This window comes from Tauraco erythrolophus, chromosome 8, assembly GCF_009769465.1.
Source record: "Tauraco erythrolophus isolate bTauEry1 chromosome 8, bTauEry1.pri, whole genome shotgun sequence".
Taxonomy (NCBI): domain Eukaryota; kingdom Metazoa; phylum Chordata; class Aves; order Musophagiformes; family Musophagidae; genus Tauraco; species Tauraco erythrolophus.
Window position 1 is genome coordinate 15,696,008 of NC_141472.1, and position 20,216 is coordinate 15,716,223.

At 40.3% G+C, this 20,216-nt stretch overlaps 1 protein-coding gene across 6 annotated transcripts in view; it reads right to left on the reverse strand.

Moving 5' to 3' along the window:
• The window catches only part of PARD3B (par-3 family cell polarity regulator beta), a 440,643-nt gene that overhangs the window by 79,135 nt on the left and 341,292 nt on the right, over window positions 1-20,216 (reverse strand). For 5 of the 6 annotated variants that reach the window (XM_086615493.1, XM_086615492.1, XM_086615490.1 and 2 more), the window contains one exon: window positions 2,440-2,736. The exons of the other annotated variant lie outside the window; for it this stretch is intronic. In XM_086615493.1, coding sequence (XP_086471619.1) covers window positions 2,440-2,736 — 297 coding nt within the window. The remainder of the gene's footprint in view (window positions 1-2,439; window positions 2,737-20,216) is intronic. 6 annotated transcript variants of the gene reach the window in all.

Genomic DNA, 20,216 nt, shown 5'->3' on the forward strand with positions numbered 1-20,216 from the left:
TATTAATAGCAAAACTCTGAGAGAGAGCATGCATGCACTAGCAAGACCAAAGCATGAGCTATTACATGACAAATGTGTTGATAAATGTTCAGCCCCGCAAACACAAAATAACTTTAGTTTTGCTAATAAGCACCCATTCTAGCCCTTTCCCATCACTTTGAGGCAGACAAGGTAGTTTTCATACTTGACCCTTGAAAGTAGGTTTGTTTTTGTAATTAACGTGTTATCCAGGGATTTTTCTTTCAACATCTCTTTCTCCTTTCAATACTCTCCCTCTAGCGCAGAAAGATTTCCTTGCCTGAAGTTGCCACTATATTCAACAACTGCTGGCTGAGACCTCACGACCCACTGCATAAATTCACATAAAATTATTCACGTTTGGCACATTTCTGCTGACGAATAACAACAACCTTTTTGTCTCTGAGACAAAGGAAAGAAAGACTTAAAAAAAAGAACAAAGACAGTCTAATAAGAATCCCACATTTCCTATTTTTTCCTAATCTGGTTAAACACACTCTACATGTCCGAGAAATTCAACAAAGCGAAGTTGTTGTGGACTGTTTGTCTTTCAGGACAGAATCAACACAGATGGAACGGCCTCTCAGTGTGACTTCTGATCACGGGCTCAGATATGAGGTAACTTTTCTTGCCTGTTAGATGTTTTGGCTTTTCACTGACTTACCATGCTATCATGCCATTGCAGCTAAATCCACACTAAAATCGAGGATCACAACACCGAATCCAAACCCGGTTGGGACTTCAATCTCGTCCACACAGCAAGTCAAGAATTCATTCAGTGTAGTTACAATCACAATACAAGTAATCAAATAAAAAAGGTCAGAGGAAAAGACCTGAGCATTTCTTTTTGCTCCATGGAAAAACAATGTATATATCACACTTCAAAACTGATGACATTTTTAACATGTAAATCTATGAAGTCCCATTAAAACAGAAATAATGAAGCAACCTTTATGACAACGTCTTACTCCAATTGAGTTACATCTGTACATACTTGTATTTGAAAAATACATGAACCTGAATTTAGACTCCCTCCCACTGGGAATTCTCAGATCTTGGTTTATTGAGTTAGTTTCTGATCCCTTTGCTATATATACATCTGTGCAACTTCAGTGACAACCACCTCAAGACTTTTCTAGTAAAGCAAAACCTGCTAGATGGCTAAAAGCTGTGATCACTACCTCTTATTTCACCCTCTTCACCCTTATGCAGTAGGGGAAGAGTTAATAATATGGAAGAAAAAAATTGGCAATGTTGTTATGTTTGGAAAGATCTCTACCATACTGTATTTAGGTGAAAAAGAGAGATACTTGGCCCATTCCCTGCTACAAACTTAGATTTATGTCAGAAGTGCTTTATTACTATTTATAACAATGACTCAGTAGACATTTTTAAAGCACTATGATGCCACAAACTGAAAACACTCCTATTATCCGTGCTCACGTGTTTCTCCAAAATTAAGAAGCGTGGTATCACATAGCACAGATTGAGGCTATGGGGAGACACTACAGATTGTAATATGAAGTCAAAGCGTGAACAATTCCTCAAGTCTCCCATGTCTTACTCTGTCAACTCTTCTTTTCACATGGACTCCTGTATCTTGCTTACACACTCATACATTGGTTTGAAAAACCCAACATCGATATACTTACGCCATGATAGTAACGGAGCCTTAAGATCTTTTAGCCCCAAATTCCAAAAGCAACCAGTTTTAAAATCATCATAATGACGGGTGCATCATCAACTCGAAGGAATTTCTGTTTTCTTTTTAACTGAGGGAAAAACTTGACCATCTTTCTCTAATGCTATCAACCTGGAAGCTTGACAGTAAGGATTAAAAATTGCTCTTTCCTTCCCACTTGGTTATTGGAAAGGCTGTGAAAGGCAATCAGTCTTGTGAAGCCACACTTCACAGTCTGCATAAAAATGCCATGATTCCCAGTCCTCTCCCCAACCTAATTGAAAGTGCGTAATATCACACAGCTGGGGAAAACTAAACCATAAACATATGCGATATATCATGCTATGATACAAAACCTGTTACTAATAGGCACTTGATGATCAGCAGGATCGAATGGGATCTGAAAACAGACATTATTTTTGCTGCAGGGTAAGAACTTTTCCCGATTGAAAGAGAGGAAAAAGCACTCTCTCAGCAGTGCAGGAATTGGACTGGAGTCAGTTCATTCATTCTGTTTGTGAAATATGGACTTTTCTTTAATGATTTCTGTTTGACTGCTGCCGTGCTCAGATGCTTTGGGGGTACTGCTGCAGCAAATCATAGTTTTGGTTAAGAGGAAATCCATGTCTTTCTAGTCAGTAAATATAAGGGTTTGGTGCATCTGAACAGACACCCCCGCCTAGCCCCAGGCTTTCTCTCGACCAAGCTATCACTGTTTTAATGCCAAGTGGCCATACTACCTGTCACCAGGAGTCTGTGGGTAGTGCTGCTTGTTAATTTTTGCATAGAGTCCTTCCAAGTGCTCCCTCTCCATTGGTCCTGAAGAAGAATCACGTGGATATACAAAGGTTTCTGCTACTGCTGGAGACGATGGCCTGTAGATGCTTGCTGCTGGATAAGCCTCTCGGAAGTGGTTTACTCTGGCATAATTTGGATCCATCTCATCATCGTCAATGTCAGGTCCTCCAGGACCAGTAGAATAATCACTCAGGCCTCTCAGTTGCTTTTGTCGTAACTCCTGATGCTTTACACCAATCCTAACAATAAAAAAGAAAGAACAAATATACAGTTGGATCTGCTTCAACAGAAACCACAGACACTAATTCATCACACAAATTTGGAATACCAATTCTGAACCCAATTGTTTAGATCTTCCACTACACTGTGAAACCAGTGCCAGATAAAACAAAATAGGGCGTGCAGCAGTTTTGTTTTTTATCTCTGGCAATCACCTTTGCAACCAAGGTTGGTCATCATTCTGATGAAAAAAATTATTGCTGAATATAGCGTGGCTTTTCACAAGTGTGCATGTGTGTGTCTATGCATGAACACGTACTGCTTTAATTCCACACCTACTCTCCACTTTGTAGTTAATATACCTAACCTAATCCTGAAACTTTTTATCTAAATTAGCCAGAAAAATTGTTACTGGCCCTTGGTCACTTGACCCACCTAGATTCTCCTAAATACATTAACTTGTGAAAAGTGGATTAAATGTGAACATAAATGGAGAGATGGCACAGTTGTCTCAAATCAAAGGACCACAGTTAATTTGCTGAAGATTAAATTTTTTTTTAGATTTTATTTTGGCTACATAAACGTAGAAATCTGCCTTATTACATAGGGGATAGAGACAAAGTAAAACAGCAAAGAAATTAATAGAAACCTGACAGAGATGAATCGGTACATATAAGTGAATTAAAGACTATTACTGGCAGTACTCCACTGTGATAAAGCCTTAAGTGGTATTACAAAATGCTGCTGCTAATCAGGGCCATTGTGTAATCTCTTTGGAATAGTAAAACATATTCAGGTAAATTTCTAACTCAGCTGATATTCAACGATTCAACATTAATGCTGGAGGAAAAAAAAACTACAGCAAGGCTCTGTGAGCATGCAACTTCTGTTAACTGCTCAGCTACTCTTCAACATAGTGTAATTAAATGCAGTGAGATGGATCTGGCAGAACGCTGACCGCAATACGTAATAAATAGCATTTACAGAAAATAATGGAGCATAGAGGGGAAAAACAAAGAAGGGAAGACAGATACAGTGATGCAGTGCCTGACAGAAGAAGTCAACATTTGCTGTTGACTGTTTCTGAAGTACAGCAGCAGCATAGAAAGAACAGTATAATTTATACCATAGAAGAATAAGTAAAAAGGGTCTAGCAGACTTGGTTACCCCAATAAAGCATAATGACCGCAGAACTCTGCATTGTGAAAAACGAAGGTGTTCTGGAGAAAGTCTTTAAAAGGCATGGAGAAAATGTTTCTCTAAAGAAACAGATGAGCACATTGACAGCTTCCAGTCGGACAGACAGGAGCTATTACGTGCAGAACAAGATTCATATCATTTATTTTGCTTCATTAGAATTACATCAGAATAAATGCTAATACTTTTCAAAATAATCTGTAGATAAAAAGGTTTACAAATAATTCTAATGAGAATAGCATGCCTTTCTACATACATAGTCGAGTACATTAATGTGTATCATGCATGCTTTCCAGTTACATCTCTCCATTAACTGTGCTAGGATGTATCTAGAGGTGATACTAGTTTTTAACACTTAAAATGCAGTCATACTTTACAGTGGGATGAGCCTGCATACGACACAGTCTTTCACAGTCGGGGGGTGCCCACTGTCCACTCTGCTTTGTCTCAGTGACGCAGATGACCTTCCTCCTCTAGTACTCGAGTACTATGTGCAGTTCTGGGCCCCTCAATATAAGAAAGATCTCGAACTATGACAGCGTGTCCAGAGGAGCGCAACCAAGATGGTAAAATGCCTCAAGGGCAGCACTGACAAGGAGCAAGGAGGGGGCTGAGGCCACTTGTTTTTTTCAGCTTGGAGAAGAGAAGACTTGACGGGTGACCTCATCGCTGTTTACAACTTCCTCACGAGTAGCAGCAGAGAGGGAGATGCTGATCTCTCTCTGGTGACCGGTGACAGGACACGAAGAAATGGCATGAAGCTGTGTCAGGGGAAGTTCAGATTGGACATTAGGAAAAAGTTCTTCACTAAGAAGGTGGTTGGTCACTGGAACAGGCTCCTCAGGGAAGCGGTCACGCCACCAGGCCTGTCAGAGTTCAAGGAGCGTCTGAATGATGCTCTTAGGCATATGATTTAGTTTTAGGTAGTCCTGTGAGAAGCAGGGAATTGGACTTGATGATCCTTACAGCTCTCTTCCAACTTAAGATATGGTTCTAATACAATATTTTAATATAAAGACCATGTGAGAGAATAATACCTTCCTAACACACCACTTCTGCTTTTCCTCAACTTCCTGATCCCAGCCCAGTTAGTTCACTTTCTTTAATTTTTCTTCAGGTACCATTAAAAATACCCACAAAGCCTCAATGTAATCTACTACAGTAGTTCTTAGAGATGAAAGGATGATAAGAAGATACACGCTACAATCCATCTATATGCTTAACACTTCTCAGGTTTCTACACTGAGGCTTCCTAAGATTTCCTTCTTTATTTCTTCCTGGAGCATCTTTCCCTGTACAATCGCCTCCTCCTCCTGTAATCTTCACTCCCGTTCTCTTTTCCTTCAGGTTTTCATGCCACATACACTCCCTACTTTGAATTCAAACGGTGGCCTGGGTCAGGACAGGCGCTACGCTCAAGTGCCACCTCCCCCAGCGTAAGGTGGTGTCTTGAAGAAGTCGCAGACTTCGAAATGAGCCTTTGATTCTGCACAATTCTGACTCTATCCACTAGGGAGATCTTATTGCAGAATCTTACGGAGGGCACAGCCTGGTGTCGATATGTGATCAATTCAGTCAGTAAGGCACATATTCTCTCATTTCACTGCTAATTGCACTGGCTTAGCTGGCTGACGGCTTCTTGGGACAGTGAGAGTTTATGGCATTTGCAGAACTTATTCTGGGACATACGACTTTCTTTACAAAACTAATGGTGATGCTGGTATAGGCCTTTGGTAAAAATTCATGCTTCTATTCATAAAGCAATGGACGATGGCATGGGAAGAACGTCGACACTGAGGAGCTGTATATGAAAACAAGAAACTAAAAAGCAGTGGTCAGCTTGCATTTCTATCTAAACTATCTAAACTAGTACTCTAAAGAGTAATAATTAGAGAGCAGTTGAAAGTGTGCAAAGCCTTTTTCTCCAAGGGTTTCTGAATAAAGATAAAAGAGAGATTATGCAGCAGGGAGTGGTGGAAGGAGCCAGTCTGTCCATGTCTGTGAGTGAAACACCACATTGATTGTTCACATAAAGGAATTTGGGGCAATGTTATCACTTGGTCAGTTCAGGTAAAAACCAGTCTTTTCAGGTAGCTCATCGTCCGAGAGGACTCATCGAACTACAAGGACAGGGATGGATTTCCATTGCAAATAAGGCCTCAGACATCAATGAAGCAGAGACGGAGGCCTACGCTGCTGATTTCCATCTTTTATACATACAGGGACTTCAAGAGAAACCCTCTTGAAGAAGGATTAATATTTCACATGTTCCACATGGGATTATGTCAGAAATGTAAAAAGGCACTATCTTTGTTAAAAAAAAAAATTAAAAAAATCACACAAGTAACTGCTAGCCCCGGCACTCAGTAACTCTACCAGTTTGGTAGTAGTCCTTGCCTCTGATTATCCTGCTCTCGTACTAAAATGCGTAAAGCACTTTGAGACTGTTGCTGTCTTCCAGATTAACTCTGAGAAAGCTCCGAATGTTCTTAAAAACCTGAGAAACTATGGAGGGCTTCACTCTCAATTAGTGACCAAAAAAGCCTAAACAAAGACTTCAATGCAGGAATATATATCATAGGAGGTTCAAGTTTCATGGCACACAGAGGTCCATGCAGGATGATAGAGGCAGAAAAATGGGAAGACATTGCATTTCAAGGAATGGCCTTATCACACGCCAGTGCAGAAGGCATGACACACAGTCCTGAGAAGAGTCACAGCAGTTTCTCAGAAAATGATGAGCCATAATGTTCTTTGGACCAATACATTATCTGTCCCCTAGGTATTTAAGACCTATTTGAAAGCAAGAGTAGTGCAGCACAGCAGCATCACGTGAATCTTGCTTTCATGTCTGACAGTGAGAGTAATTTGTCCTGCTATCAATACTGGTATATTCTGCACAACAAAAGCTGGAATTAGGTCACCACAATTTTCTTTTGTTCCTGTGAATAAGCCTAGCTTCTTCAACTTCCCCTTCTGAATGCAATCTTCAATCGCTGCCACTATTATAAGCTGAACCTGCTCAAGAACAATTATTTCCGTTCTGTATTATACAGACCAGTCAATACCAGGTTTTGTGAAATTCTGCATGATCAATGTTTCATCTTTGCAAATAGGCTATTATAATTGCATTAATATTTCTTGTTTCCTTTTTACTCTTCCACACAAGTCTATAAAATCTGCTCAGCGATCTCTTTTTGCTTTCAATCCAAGCGTTCAAATACAGGGAAACAAAACTATCAGACGGCTGTTCTTTCTTTCTTTCTATTTACCTGTCCTTTCGTGCCTTCTCTTATGTTTTTCACCTTACAAGTTTCTTCACATTTTTATGAAGTTTTAAATATCCTCACATTTGAGCATCATTTTTCTACCCAGTTTTAAAGCAATCTTTTCTATAGTACATCCCAGTAGGTGCCCAGGAGTTCTTCACTGAAGTACAAAAAAAATGAAGGTGCTGCTCCTTCCATCACTCCTGTAATGCTCTGTCAACCCTGCTTAGCAGTCTACTTCTGCTCTATCTCACTCTAGCCGTTTACCATTTCTGCACCTCCCTCTGCATTTCTCCCTATTTGAATCAGCATTATCTTTACTTCCCATCACAACAACAATAAAAAAAATCAATCTTCCAAAGGAACACAACTATCACAGCAACCAGCTTACAGTTATTATGGACAAACAATTACTACAAGAGAGCCCCAGACTTGCAGCACAGGATGGGTCTGGTTAAACAACTGATGCAAATTTGTGACAAAAGATAAAATGTCACTCAGCACCACGATGCTGGCAGTGAAACCAGAGATGAGGAGAGGCACAGGTCACCATCTGAACAATTTAGTGTAGCACTAAAGTTTCTACAAACTTCCTGGTGAGGGAAAGGAAAAAGAAAAACTCACACAGAATGAAGGGAAGTTAGATTTCCTTTTGGGTATCCCATATCAATCCTGCTTGCTCTCTTCCGCCACCTGAACACCATGCTCTCCAGTTAAATCACTGCACGAAAACTACATCCACTTCCCTTAGCTGTGTTTCTGTAAAAACACAACCTTTGCACACAAGCAGCCAGAGGACAGGCAACAGAAGTGCCACATCAAGCAGTGCCCTTTTTTTTTTCTCCCCTGTGACCCATCTTTTTCTCAATAGCATCCAAACACATATCCTATCCTAATCTTTTCTGTTGTTTTCAAGACTTGTTAGCTATCGCCAGAATCCTTCTCTACAATAAATAATTTTGGAAAAAAAATATAGTTTGATAAAAATATATAACCTCAATAGAACTATAGGTAACATTTCCAAAACGTTGCATGCTATTTGCAGAAGTCAAACGAAGACAGCATCCTATATACCTAGCGTATTTCTGGAAGTGGGATGTGGTATTTTGAAAACACTCCTCTACACCTCACATACTGTTCCGTAGCACACTCCCAGAGCTATAAATCAAGGAAATGCTCTCGTTTATCCTTCAGACAATCATCCTTTCTGACATATCCACACAAATCACATATGGTGATTTCTCATGTACTAAACACATAAAAAGATGCATAAACCTAGAGCGCAGCAGCCACAAAAGGGTTAACAGCCCAAACAGCTCCTTCCAGCTGCAGCTCAGACACAGGATTGGGTTACTGTGGCTTAACAAGTTATTGTGTTTCTGCTGAGCTACTGTCAATGACCACATATGTATTCGCCGCCTGTGACAAACAATGTAAAACGCTTTCGCCTGACACCAGTGACAGAGACACTGACAGCAAAAGCTGGCTGAAAAGGCTGCAGCACACATGGAGCGAGGCAGCTGCAGGAAGGGGTATGGATCACCTTAAGAAAAATCCAGAAGAGCTGAGCAGAAGCGACTTTTGGAGCAGACCCAGAAATGCTTTTGGGAATAGAATAAGAGGGCTAGGAAAAGCCCTACAAGATACCTCCTCATCTCTCGGCCCAGCAGGAAGGAGCTGGGTTGGTGGCTGAACTGCAAGTGGGGAATAAGAAAACGTTGAAGCTTCTAAAACCAGTGCTCTAAGCCTCTGTGAAAATTAAAACACAGCACTTAATGTTACCAGCACAGTAGCCCAAAAAAGACCAGGGTAATTAAAAGCCACGGAACCCAAAGACTGCCTTCAATGGGTAACGAACAGGAAGATATGGATGCAGCCCAACCTGCCGTTCTGGAGGCCCACCACCAGCCCTAGCTCAGAAGAAGCACTGCACAGCAACTCACAGTCTAACAAGCCGTCACCTTGGATTGGGACAAAACTGAAAGCAGCACGTCCTCCTGGCTCTGCCACCCCCAAGCACAGGACCAGGCGCCTGCTGCCCAACGGGAGACAGGAGAAGCAACTCAGTGGCACTAACAGCTACTACATCTGGCCAAAGGGTAAAAACCACGGGTGGGAAGGTCAGCCCAGGAGAGACCGTGGGCTCTTATTCAGAGAGCTGCATGGCTGCACTTCACATCAGAATGGTTTCACATGGGGAAAACTAACCAAAATAGGCCCACAACAAGAAAGCACAACCTTTCCTGAGGTGTTTGAACTGCGCCTCCCTTGCACTCCCCACGAGCTCTGGGTCATCTCGTTTCTTCTGAGTTTCCAGGGAAAGCGTAAAAGCGATGCAACAGGTTTTTATTTCCCGTGCACTGACTCATGGTGGTTAGTACTGAGCAGAGCACAAAGAATGACACCGTTTGAGCCCCAGGGTGCCTACCTAAGTAGTCAAACACAGGACAGAAAACGCAGCTGCTGACCAAACCAGTGTATTTCAGAAGGAGACCTTGTTTTATACTGCAGCAACGTTTCTTACATGGTGGATTAAAAGCAATAGACTGTGGAAGCACCGACAGATATATGAATGAGCAAAATGCTGGCTAAGTCAATGAAAGATGTTCCTCGGGGGAGGATGAATAACAAGCAAAGACAAAATGTGTAACAGAAACAGGGCCATAGGTCTTTTAGGATAATTTCTATTCTGTTTGCAATAAAAGGAGAAGAATAAGAGCAGGTAAGCGAGTGTGTGTACAATCAGTTTGAGGTATACCTAAACTCTGAAAAAGGACCTGAACCTTTAAGTCTCTTGAGATCATTGAGATGCTAAACATTCTTCCACTCATTTGGTTGCTCCCTGTGAACAGCAGAATAAAAGCTGCTGCATTGCTTTTTTTTTTCCCCCACTCATGTGACTCTCCCTGAGATTCACATACTGCAATGATTACTCAATTTACATCTGATTTAGTATCTTAATACTTCAACTGTGATTTTACATAACATTTCTGCTTTTGTCTCTCATTTACCTAATTCCTACATATATTGAGTAACGGACTGTCTAGAGAAAAGTAGTCTATTTCTGCAGAAGGTCACTTCGATTTCCATTGGGTTTAATGTTTTAATTCCTTTCTAGCTGCTAGCAAAATATATTTTGGTAACTAAAATCTTGTATTTTCATTCATTTACATAATAGTGGACTGAATACATCCTGCCTTCAGATATTCATAAGTCATAATCACTGATGGGAATAGGTATATTTCACTTGAATATCTGAGGAGATAATTTCAGTACAGTATTTAATTTTTTTTTTATTTCAAAATTGTTTTTTCAGACAGGCATGTTCTATAATGACAGTAACAATCTTATTCAAACTTGCATCTTTTATCAGGAAGAGACTCATTTGTTATTTTTTCAACCATCACCTAGGAAAGCTCCAGAGGCAGGCAAGTCTCATAGCTTAAAAAAGAAATACAAAAAAGTGTATCTCTTGCCAGTGAATTGAGAACATCTGATATGGACTCATCAAGACTCAAACAATATCTAATTTAGTATTATCTTTCAGGGTATGCTACTGGAGGCATATTTGTCGAAAACATCTTCCCCATAAGATATGCAAGTATTTCTTCATTCCAGCTCATTCTATTGTGCCGGATTTGAACATCTTCTTCCCCATAATTAGTATCTGTAATTGTAAACAAGAACAGAAACAGTCTCGAAAATAAAAAAGGCAAGTCACAAATTCACGGGAGTAAGAGACTGTAACTTGGGCTAAACAAGACAGATCTTATAACAGCATTAATGGCCCAATGATAAAAACCACCAGGGCTAAATATAAAATATTGCCTGTTCTGGGTATCTACCCCATACTCGTATAATGCTGAACTGACCAAAGAATCTGCCTTTGGAGGGTTGTAAGTAAAGAAACGAAGGAAAGAAAAACCTAAGAAGGAGACAGAGCTACACTGACCTTAAAATTTAAGATTATGACAAACTGAAGATGAAACATAGCCCTTTCATACCACAAAATGAGGAGCGTGAGCTTTGGATAGACAAGACTGACGTCTTAATGTTCTTTCAGTTATTTCAGAGGTGACAGGGAGTGATTACCAACTTACACGGGATCCTGCCCTTTAAAGAAAATCTTGGCTCTAATGAGGTCAGTGCATTTTTCCCCACCCTGTGAACTTCAATGAGAACAGGATTTTACCTTTCCTGTTAAATTGGAAGAAGTTTTTCTGTCTCTCTCTTGTCCACATTAGTTGTACACTGAATGAAATGCAGCAGATTACAGAAAGTAAACTACTGAAAAAGCCAAGTATATTATATTATGTATTTTACTACATTATGTAATTGTCTTTACTCACAACTATCCCAAGTTATTTTTGAAGTTGGAAGGTACCCTCGGAAGGTCATCCTGCTCAATCTCCCACTGAAAGCAAGGCTGACTGCACAGATTAGGTTGCTCAGCCTCCTCTCAACAGGATGTTCCTCGTTTTGTGACAATGTGGATTAGATAGTGAAATCATTCCAGGTTTGCCAAAATCACTTTGGCATCCTTTACCTGAGACTTTTGACACCTTTAAGAGCTCCAAGCTCCTCCTGCAGAATGGTCTTGAGTCTGCAGGGACTTTGCAGCCCATAGGTAAGTAGCAGGCCTAGTTCTCAACATTGATTTAAAGGAATTCTCAGGCTGCTGCAATTTGTACTTTTCCATTAAGAAGGTAAGTAAGGTGCTGTGAACATCATACCTGAGTCCCTCTTGACAACATTAGCTCATTCTCGAAGAAATAATAATGAAAAGAGAATCAAAGTAACAGAATACTGTTAGAAAGCAAGATTCAACTTTGCTTATGTTTTAGTCATTGGGAACTTAATGTCAGGACTGGAAACAATAGCAATTTTAGTCAAAGTCACAGATTCACCTCTCCAACCAAGACATCAACCAAATTATTTCAGAGAAGTTCATCAGATAAACAGTGAACAAGTATAAAGTAACTGCAGTATACTTGCAGAAAAACTATGGGGAGAGAGAGACATCAGTCTATGAACACTCTCATTGCCACTGGCCAGCTCAGCTCCAGCAACTGCTGTAGTAGATACCAGTCAAAAACACTGAGGATCGTAACACTGTCTTAAGAAAAATACCAGAGACACTGTAATGACCATAGGAAGACACAAGATTAACTTAACACCTCATGAAAACCCAACATCCACTACCACATGCAGTAACACGGCTCAGAACAGACCTGGGAAGACTAACACCTACTAAAGTCTCCGTGGCCTCCTCCTTCAGCCAGTGGGTTGTCTTGGAATGCTTCCCTGCATAGATACTCACAGCTCCACTTCACTAGTGAGACCTTGTGAGTTCACACAACCATCTCTGCAACTGAATAAACATTATGCCTTCATTTGAATGAAATCCTAGCAGTGGAAGGGGCAAGGCTAGCTCCATGCGATATGGTATTCCATGCACATTTCTTTATTCTACACATAGGACATCGAACCTGGAACCTATTGAACAGAATCCCTCTGTTCATGAACAGGAACAGTCTCCATCTGTTAGTCTGGGATTCACAGGTTGTTTCTAACAGTCTTGGATTAGAAAGCAAAGCCCAGCTTTCACTGAACAGACAAAGTTTTAAAGAGTTTCGTTTATTTTAGTTTAAGCTCACTACAGAGAATTACACAGGCAAATTGATTTCCTTGCTGACTTGTCTATCCCTACTAGTTGTATTTTCATTTTTTTCTGGTTGGTAACAGAGTGAGAACAGGAATTCTGTGCCGTGGCACTACTTCAAAGTGCATGTCAAAGATTTATGAAAGACTGTCATAAATCACGTATGGAAGGGCAAGGAATGAAATGCAGTTTCCAAGTAATTCTTATGCTCTTATTGATTTTGGGGTAGGCAAGAGCTGACCTACATTCAGTACTGCATCAAAGAAATCCCTAGGCCAGATTAGTCTGTCTCCTAGGAAGGATTCTATTCCAGGTTGGCTAGTACACTGACTAGTTTCACTGTATTAGTCTGGCCCGTAGAAGTTTCTAACGGCAGTATTTCTGTTTTATAGTGTCATTTTAAAAAACACCAAGTAACCGAACTCCCATATATACACACAAGAACCACACATTGGCCTATTTATGCAAGAAATAGCCAGGCCATTGCCCCTAAGCTGCTCTGATAAGGTGGGCAGGTGGCACAGCTTGTGAAAACCAGTCTCCATAGCAAAGTGAAACCAGTGCCTCAATGAAGGGCAAAGGGAAGACACTAAATGGCTTGGATGAGAAATTGGGTGCTTAAATTTAGAGAGCACAGCTATGACACCTGGAAAGTGCTATTTTCAGTAGTCTCCGATACCTGGAATAGTACTGCAACAGTTAAAGGCCAATTCCACCTGCCATTCTGTTATCCTCAATTCTTACTACTCTTGAGCTAGGACAATCTGGGATCAACTCTCAGCCTAACATTACCTTAAAAACATCATCCAGCAGAGGATTAGCCACATGAAGCGGCTCAAAAATTGCTGTTTGGTTCTATACGACACATCACAACCTGTGAAACGTAGATGGGAGCCATCTACCTCAGCTATTCACAACCAAACACCAATCTCTCAATGTTCAGTGGTGGGCTTTTATTACATGTTCTGGTATGCAGAGCAGCAGCAGATCTAAAATGAGAATCATTCAGAATCAATGGGTTGGGATTAATCTGTCCTCCTGTCCAGCGCAAGTGCTGCCGCAGTAATAAACAGAAATCTGATAACTTCATACTGTCAGCACAAAATGAAACTATGACCTTGACCCGTGCAACATCATCCAGTAATTTTTTCATAACTTCAACATACCATACTACACAGCTATGATCTAATAAGAATCTAAAAGTAATTAACTGGAATTTTTGAAAACTGAAGCCTTAATCAAATATGTATTCTTATCAGAGTTGCAAGCCAGCAATAAATTGGGACATTTAAAAAACTGGGATCCAATCCAATCCGTGATCTGATCAGGGTTCAATGGTTATAATAAATCGAGAGTATTAAATCTGGGATCACATCCAACGCTTTATTTTGCCTAAACCACAGGACCAAGCTGTGCTACAAAGTCAGGAATACTCAATGAACAGATACACCATGTTGGATTAACCCTTAATACATAATGATGCACAAGCTCAGGAGTCCCAACAACATGTGGTTTAGCACAGAGCTTAATGGTGAGAAGAGCAATTACCTACATTTTATCGGAGATCAATATGAGCTATGAACAACCGTATCAACACTTTTAGACTTGGCATGTGGATAACACAGGCACAAAAGCTACATCGGGCTGGTAACAACGTGTGTGTGTATAAGCACAGTCTAAGATGTACTACGCATTCAAAAAATCATACTTTCATTTTTGTAACAGTCCAAGTTTCAACTTTTGATTCAAATCAATTTGGCTTTTCTACCACTCTGCCATGCATGTTGCTATTCTTGTTTTCATTTTGATTTCCAGTAACATAAGAATTGTCTGTAATTAAATATAACGAAACAAATGCTGACAGAAACGTAATGGAGTTTCACGCACAAGTATTCTCTCATATATAAGTGGTCTCTAAATGTTTTTTCTGTAAGATGCATTCCCTTCGTACAGGGATCTTGCAGCTGCAAAATTAAACCTCTGTTTGCCAAATACCAAAAACATATGTATCGATTTTTTAACTATGGGAACAGGCAACAAGCTTCAGAGCTGGTAAGACAAGAGAGAACCTCTCTTCAATTGCTCAAAGGTTTTTGAAAAGTAAAGGAAATTTAGTCTTAAATTAAAAAAAACTTAATTCAGTCTTAATTAAATAACTGAAACCATTTAATTTTACCGAAATTTCAGATTAGCTGTAACTTAAGCATTCAGTTCAGACATCCAGAAAGCAAGGGCCAGATGTTCTGCTTCTTTAACACTCTACTCAAAAACATAATACAATTAAAAAAAATTACTCACTTAATTGCAATGAGGACTACGAAACCAGGCCTGTTGTAACAAAACAACAAACTACTACCACAAACAAGTGCAGAGTATTACTTTTTACATAGACTGCCTCCGTATTCGTCAATTCATCTGCTACTTTTAAAAATCACTCCATTTTCAACAGTGCACTTCATTTTGTGAAATTTTATTCTAATGTCAAAGAAATGTTCGACTCTGCTGGAAGAGAGATTTCGGTCTCAGCAGGAATATTCCAGTAAAATAATCCTAAGCAAACAGGAAAATAGTTTTCTTTCAATTGATAGTCACTTTATTTGCATTTGAAAGGCAAACAAATTATTATGTGTAAAACTCAAGTGCCTAGTATATTTATCTGGTTTGTTTTACAATGATTTTCAAACGTCAGAAAACTAAAAAGTAAGCCCAAATGAGTGGAGAAAAGATGGAGGAAGGGAGGAAGAGAAATCTTGTTTTGAGGGAAAAAAAAAGAGAGGATCTCTTCCAGTATTTAATAACGTAGCAAACATCTTATTGTTAAAATGATAAATTCTGAGTAATTTATACAGAACACACCAAAAATACAGATTTGAGTCAGCTTGATCAAAATAAACCTCAGACATAGCATTTGCTTTTTCCTTTTATGGTCAGATTCTAGACCTTTGGAGCACATGCTTTATTACAGCCAAACTCTTTGAAGCATGAACAAAATGATGAGTTTATTTAAAATAGGGACTCAGTCCAATGAACCACTTGACTCGTGTCAGAAAGGACAGACTACCACCTCAGAGAACTATATCACCAGTTAAGTCCGTCCTCCTAAAGTATCCGTGTCACAAACATCTGACTTCCTCCAGCCAAGTTTCAGTGACATTGCATTGCTGTGGCACAAGGAAAGGGGGGGGGGAGAAATAAATAGTGAAATTTAGAGGAGGTGCTGACTTCGTGTTCACTTGGACACAGATAAGGCTGTTACTAAACAAGGAACGGCTGACATCCTAAGTTCCCATTAACCAGCTGAAGCCTGCAGAGGTGACAGTCATATAACAAAGTACTGGCTTTGAAAAGAAAGGAGGCCTGAGGCTGAGTTCTGGAACAAATTCCTAGCCTGACAGGGACTTTTTAGGAACCTGGACAAGCAGCTGCGCTGCCTGCATGTCAGATTCCCACCCATAGGACGTGTTTTTTTTTTCTCTGCCAGATTTTCTCTCTTCTACTTCAACTGTAGTGCTCAGGGTCAGGCTCAAGCTTCTTAACAGTAACAAGCACAACGAGACCTTGATCTTGCTGAGGATTGCTAGGGAATATAAGAAGGAAAAAAATGATGATGTCAGCATTTCAGTGCAGGATGTGGAGCTGCTTCAGAGAACTGCAGCTACAAGGCAGCATGGAGAGCTGTACAGAAAACTGAGAATAGGACAATGTGAAATGGAAGTAGAAATGGCTAGACTAGAAAAATACTGAATTTATTTTTACTTTGTAATGTTCAAACCTGAAACTTGGCAGCCATAAAGGGGGTTGCCAGGCAAATCTATGCTAAGGATCAATGTGTAAGCCAGTCCAATCCTTTTGAAAAGCATCTGCACTACAGAGCGAGTGCTGTATACTCTGTCTGCATACGCCTACCAGCTCTAACACATTCTGGATGTGCCAGACTCGTTGCACATGCACCGTACAATTCCTTCGCTGTGCAAGCAGGAAACCCAGCTTGTTCTGAGCATGATGGACTTACGCTTATGCAGCACACCTACGTAAGACCTGATGTTTCTTGTCAGAGCCAGAGTCACTGAGTTTGTACGGCATAGCCAACTCACAATTGCACAGTGAACACATCTGACATTTCTGCATGTCTGTAAATCTTGTCAAAATTTCTGGAAGAAGGTTGCATCCTTTACAGCAGGCCTATCCCTGGAATTTTGTAAGATATTATTGTACCTAGCCAATATAAATCAAAAAACTCTTTGCAAAACCCCAAAAGACGGCCTACTCCTGTAAACTAGAAATGCACTTCCTACTGAAAAATATTTCTCAGCTGAGATCTTGGAACAGTATTCTGTTTTTTGGAGAGCTGCCAAGCATATAATGCATGTAAAACCAACATCCAAAACCGCACAAGGTTCACAGCTGCTAAAATGCTGAAATGCACTTGATCATTAATCCTGACACACCCAGCCCAAAAATCAACTACTCTGACCTCTTCCACTGGCGTCCAAAATGGACAGCTCAGCCTCTGAAAAAACCTGTCAGATGAAAAAGAACAGTATCAGTTAGTGTGACAGATCCTGAAATATTTAGGCGGTCAGCATTTACGAAAACTGAAGTTTAAGCGAAAAACCTGACTTTAATATTATAATTATTGGATTGAGGACACGAACAAGAATTACTTACACAGCTAATCTTGGAAAGGTAAAATTAGGTGCATGTTTAAGTTAATTCTAAAAAGGCTAAATGTTGGAAAAGCAAGTTTTATTTTGTTCAAGCTGCTAAATACAGGACCTGTTTACAGGTATCGGGACAAATTTCTACCAACAGTTCTATAGTCTGTTCTGCTATTACATCCACCCATTCCACTCTCAACAAGAACAGATTTGAAAATATGCCTATTTTCTAGTAAGCTTAGGTGACCAAGTATGCAGGATTGCAGCTAATGAAGTCATAGAAGCAGAAGATCTATGGTGTGGATGTGCCACGAGGTTTTCTTTGCCAATATGTGCATTAAAATCTTGGACTTGAATTACATTAGAGAATTACTAAACCTTGGGACAGAGCTATAAAACTTGTCTTTACCGTCTTACTGAGCATCATCACTAGGCGAACAGTCAACAACTCTAAGCAAAAGGACTGAATTACCTTCAAGTCAGGTAATGCTCCCTTCCACTGATTTGAACCAATCTTCCAAACAGTTCCTACCCACATAAGAGAATGAGCTCCCTTATATAGTTTTCCTCTAGGAAAGATGAAGTCTCTTCGGTTTTACGATCAACTTAAGTAGAGTTCAACAGTCAGCCTGTGGATAGTCTTATGTGGGAAAACACAGACAGCCATGCTCTTACTTCATTTAGAAAGTTGAAGCGAATTGCTTGTTTTTACAGCATGTGTTGCATTGCTGTGGGGATATCGTAGAGAAAATTTATTTGCTCCTTTTCTGTATTTTTTTATTTATTTTTATTTTTTAATTTTAATCCCCCAAACATATAAGCTCATTACCTGATAAAAAATAGGGTGATATTTCTATTCTTGTGCATTATAGAAGAAGAATCAAATAAGTGAGTTAAAAATATCATCTTGGTTCATCCACTTCCCAACACACCTGCTGTTCTCCATTTCAGTCGCAAACTCTTCCAGGTCAAAACTGAAATCATTACTAGAGAAACCAGAATGATGAAGACATCGAGCTGCCAGTTTCTAATGCAGCCTTACCAAGTTACTGTCAATCAGCGACTGTAATTTGAAAAAAAAGCATACAACACTAAAGAAATATTAAGAACAATTATCTTGTGTCCAATTGGAACGTTAGACCTCTAGACAGAAGGGTTCATTCCTTGCAGCCTGCCAACATTTTAGTAAATGACACTGGCCCTTTAACAGATGGGATACATGCTTCTTAGCTTGCCAGGATCCTAATAAAAGACACTGGCTTCTTTAAAATGAAGGACACATACCTCTCAAATTGCCAGTATCCAAATTGGGAGTCAGCAGTTTAAAATAAAGGCACTCATCAATCTGGCAAAACCAAGGACACGGCACAGAAATTTTAAAACAAATGGTACAAAGTTTCTCCTGACATTACTTAACTTAGATGAACTAAATACTTAAACACTGGCTAAGTGTATCCAGTAGCAGCACTGTAGCAACTGGATATCTTACCAGTTTTTAAAACAGTAAATATTAGCAGAAGACTTCATGGGCTGGGGTTTGGATTTATTTCTTTTGCCATCAAACCTGCTAGCAACCACTTGTATGGTTGACCATGCGCTGCATGACTCGAATGAAAGTAGGATGTCTTTTCCCTGAGCACTGATCAGCACCACACAAGCTGGCCCGTGTGGAAAGACTCTGCCTGCCCAAAAGGCACCGTATCTGCTTCCATTCCATCTCCCAGGAGCAGGATGCTCCAGTGAAGGAAAGAGACCTCCGAAAGCTTTCCTCATGCCCTGAGAACCCATACTACTACAACTTGGAAAGTTTTACAGCAACTGCAGACACCTCGAGAGCCAGCAAGTACGAGCTCTTCAACTTTTCTGGTAGCAGCCATCAGAGGGAAACAAAGACCTTCTTCAGCATACCATGAAGCGCATCTGGATGAGTTGGGGAAGGGCAGAGAGGAGTTTGCTGAGCTTTGTCAGCACTTACAAATTGTCACCAGTTCCTGAAGGGCAGACATGGGGGAAAGCAGAAAACTACAAATTCTCTTTGCCTCTCTGTTTAGTCTGGAGAAGAGGAGGCTCAGGGGGGACCTTATTGCTCTCTACAATTACCTGAAAGGAAGTTGTAGGGAGATGGAGGTCGGTCTCTTCTCCCACGTTATGAATGACAGGACAAGAGGGGATGGCCTCAAGTTACGCCAGGGGAAATTTAGGTTAGGTATCAGGAAAATCTTCTTCACAGAGAGGGTTGTGAAGTATTGGAACAGGCTGCCCAGGGAGGTGGTGGAGTCCCCATCCCTGGAGGTCTTTAAAAACCGTGTGGATTTGGTGTTGAGCAACATGGTTTAGGGACCCTGACAGTACAGGGTGAATGGTTGGACCCGATGATCTTGAAGGTCTCTTCCAACCAGACGATTCTATGATTCTATGAAAGATAACACAGTTGCTAAGAATGGGCATGAAAAAGGAGAATTTTATGAACAAGACAGAGAACCGGGCTTATTCACATCAGTGGTTCCTTTCAATTCAGTCTCAGAGCCTTACCTCAGAAATATGGCAACTCACAGCTGGCACACACCCAGCTTCTTGCCTTGCCCATTTCACCCACCCCACTGCTTGCAGAACCCTGCCTCTTCAGACTGATTTTAACCATTTGAACCTGCTTTGTTTCTGGTGTATACTGGCATACCCAGCATTTGTTGAGTAGATATTTCTGCAACACATGG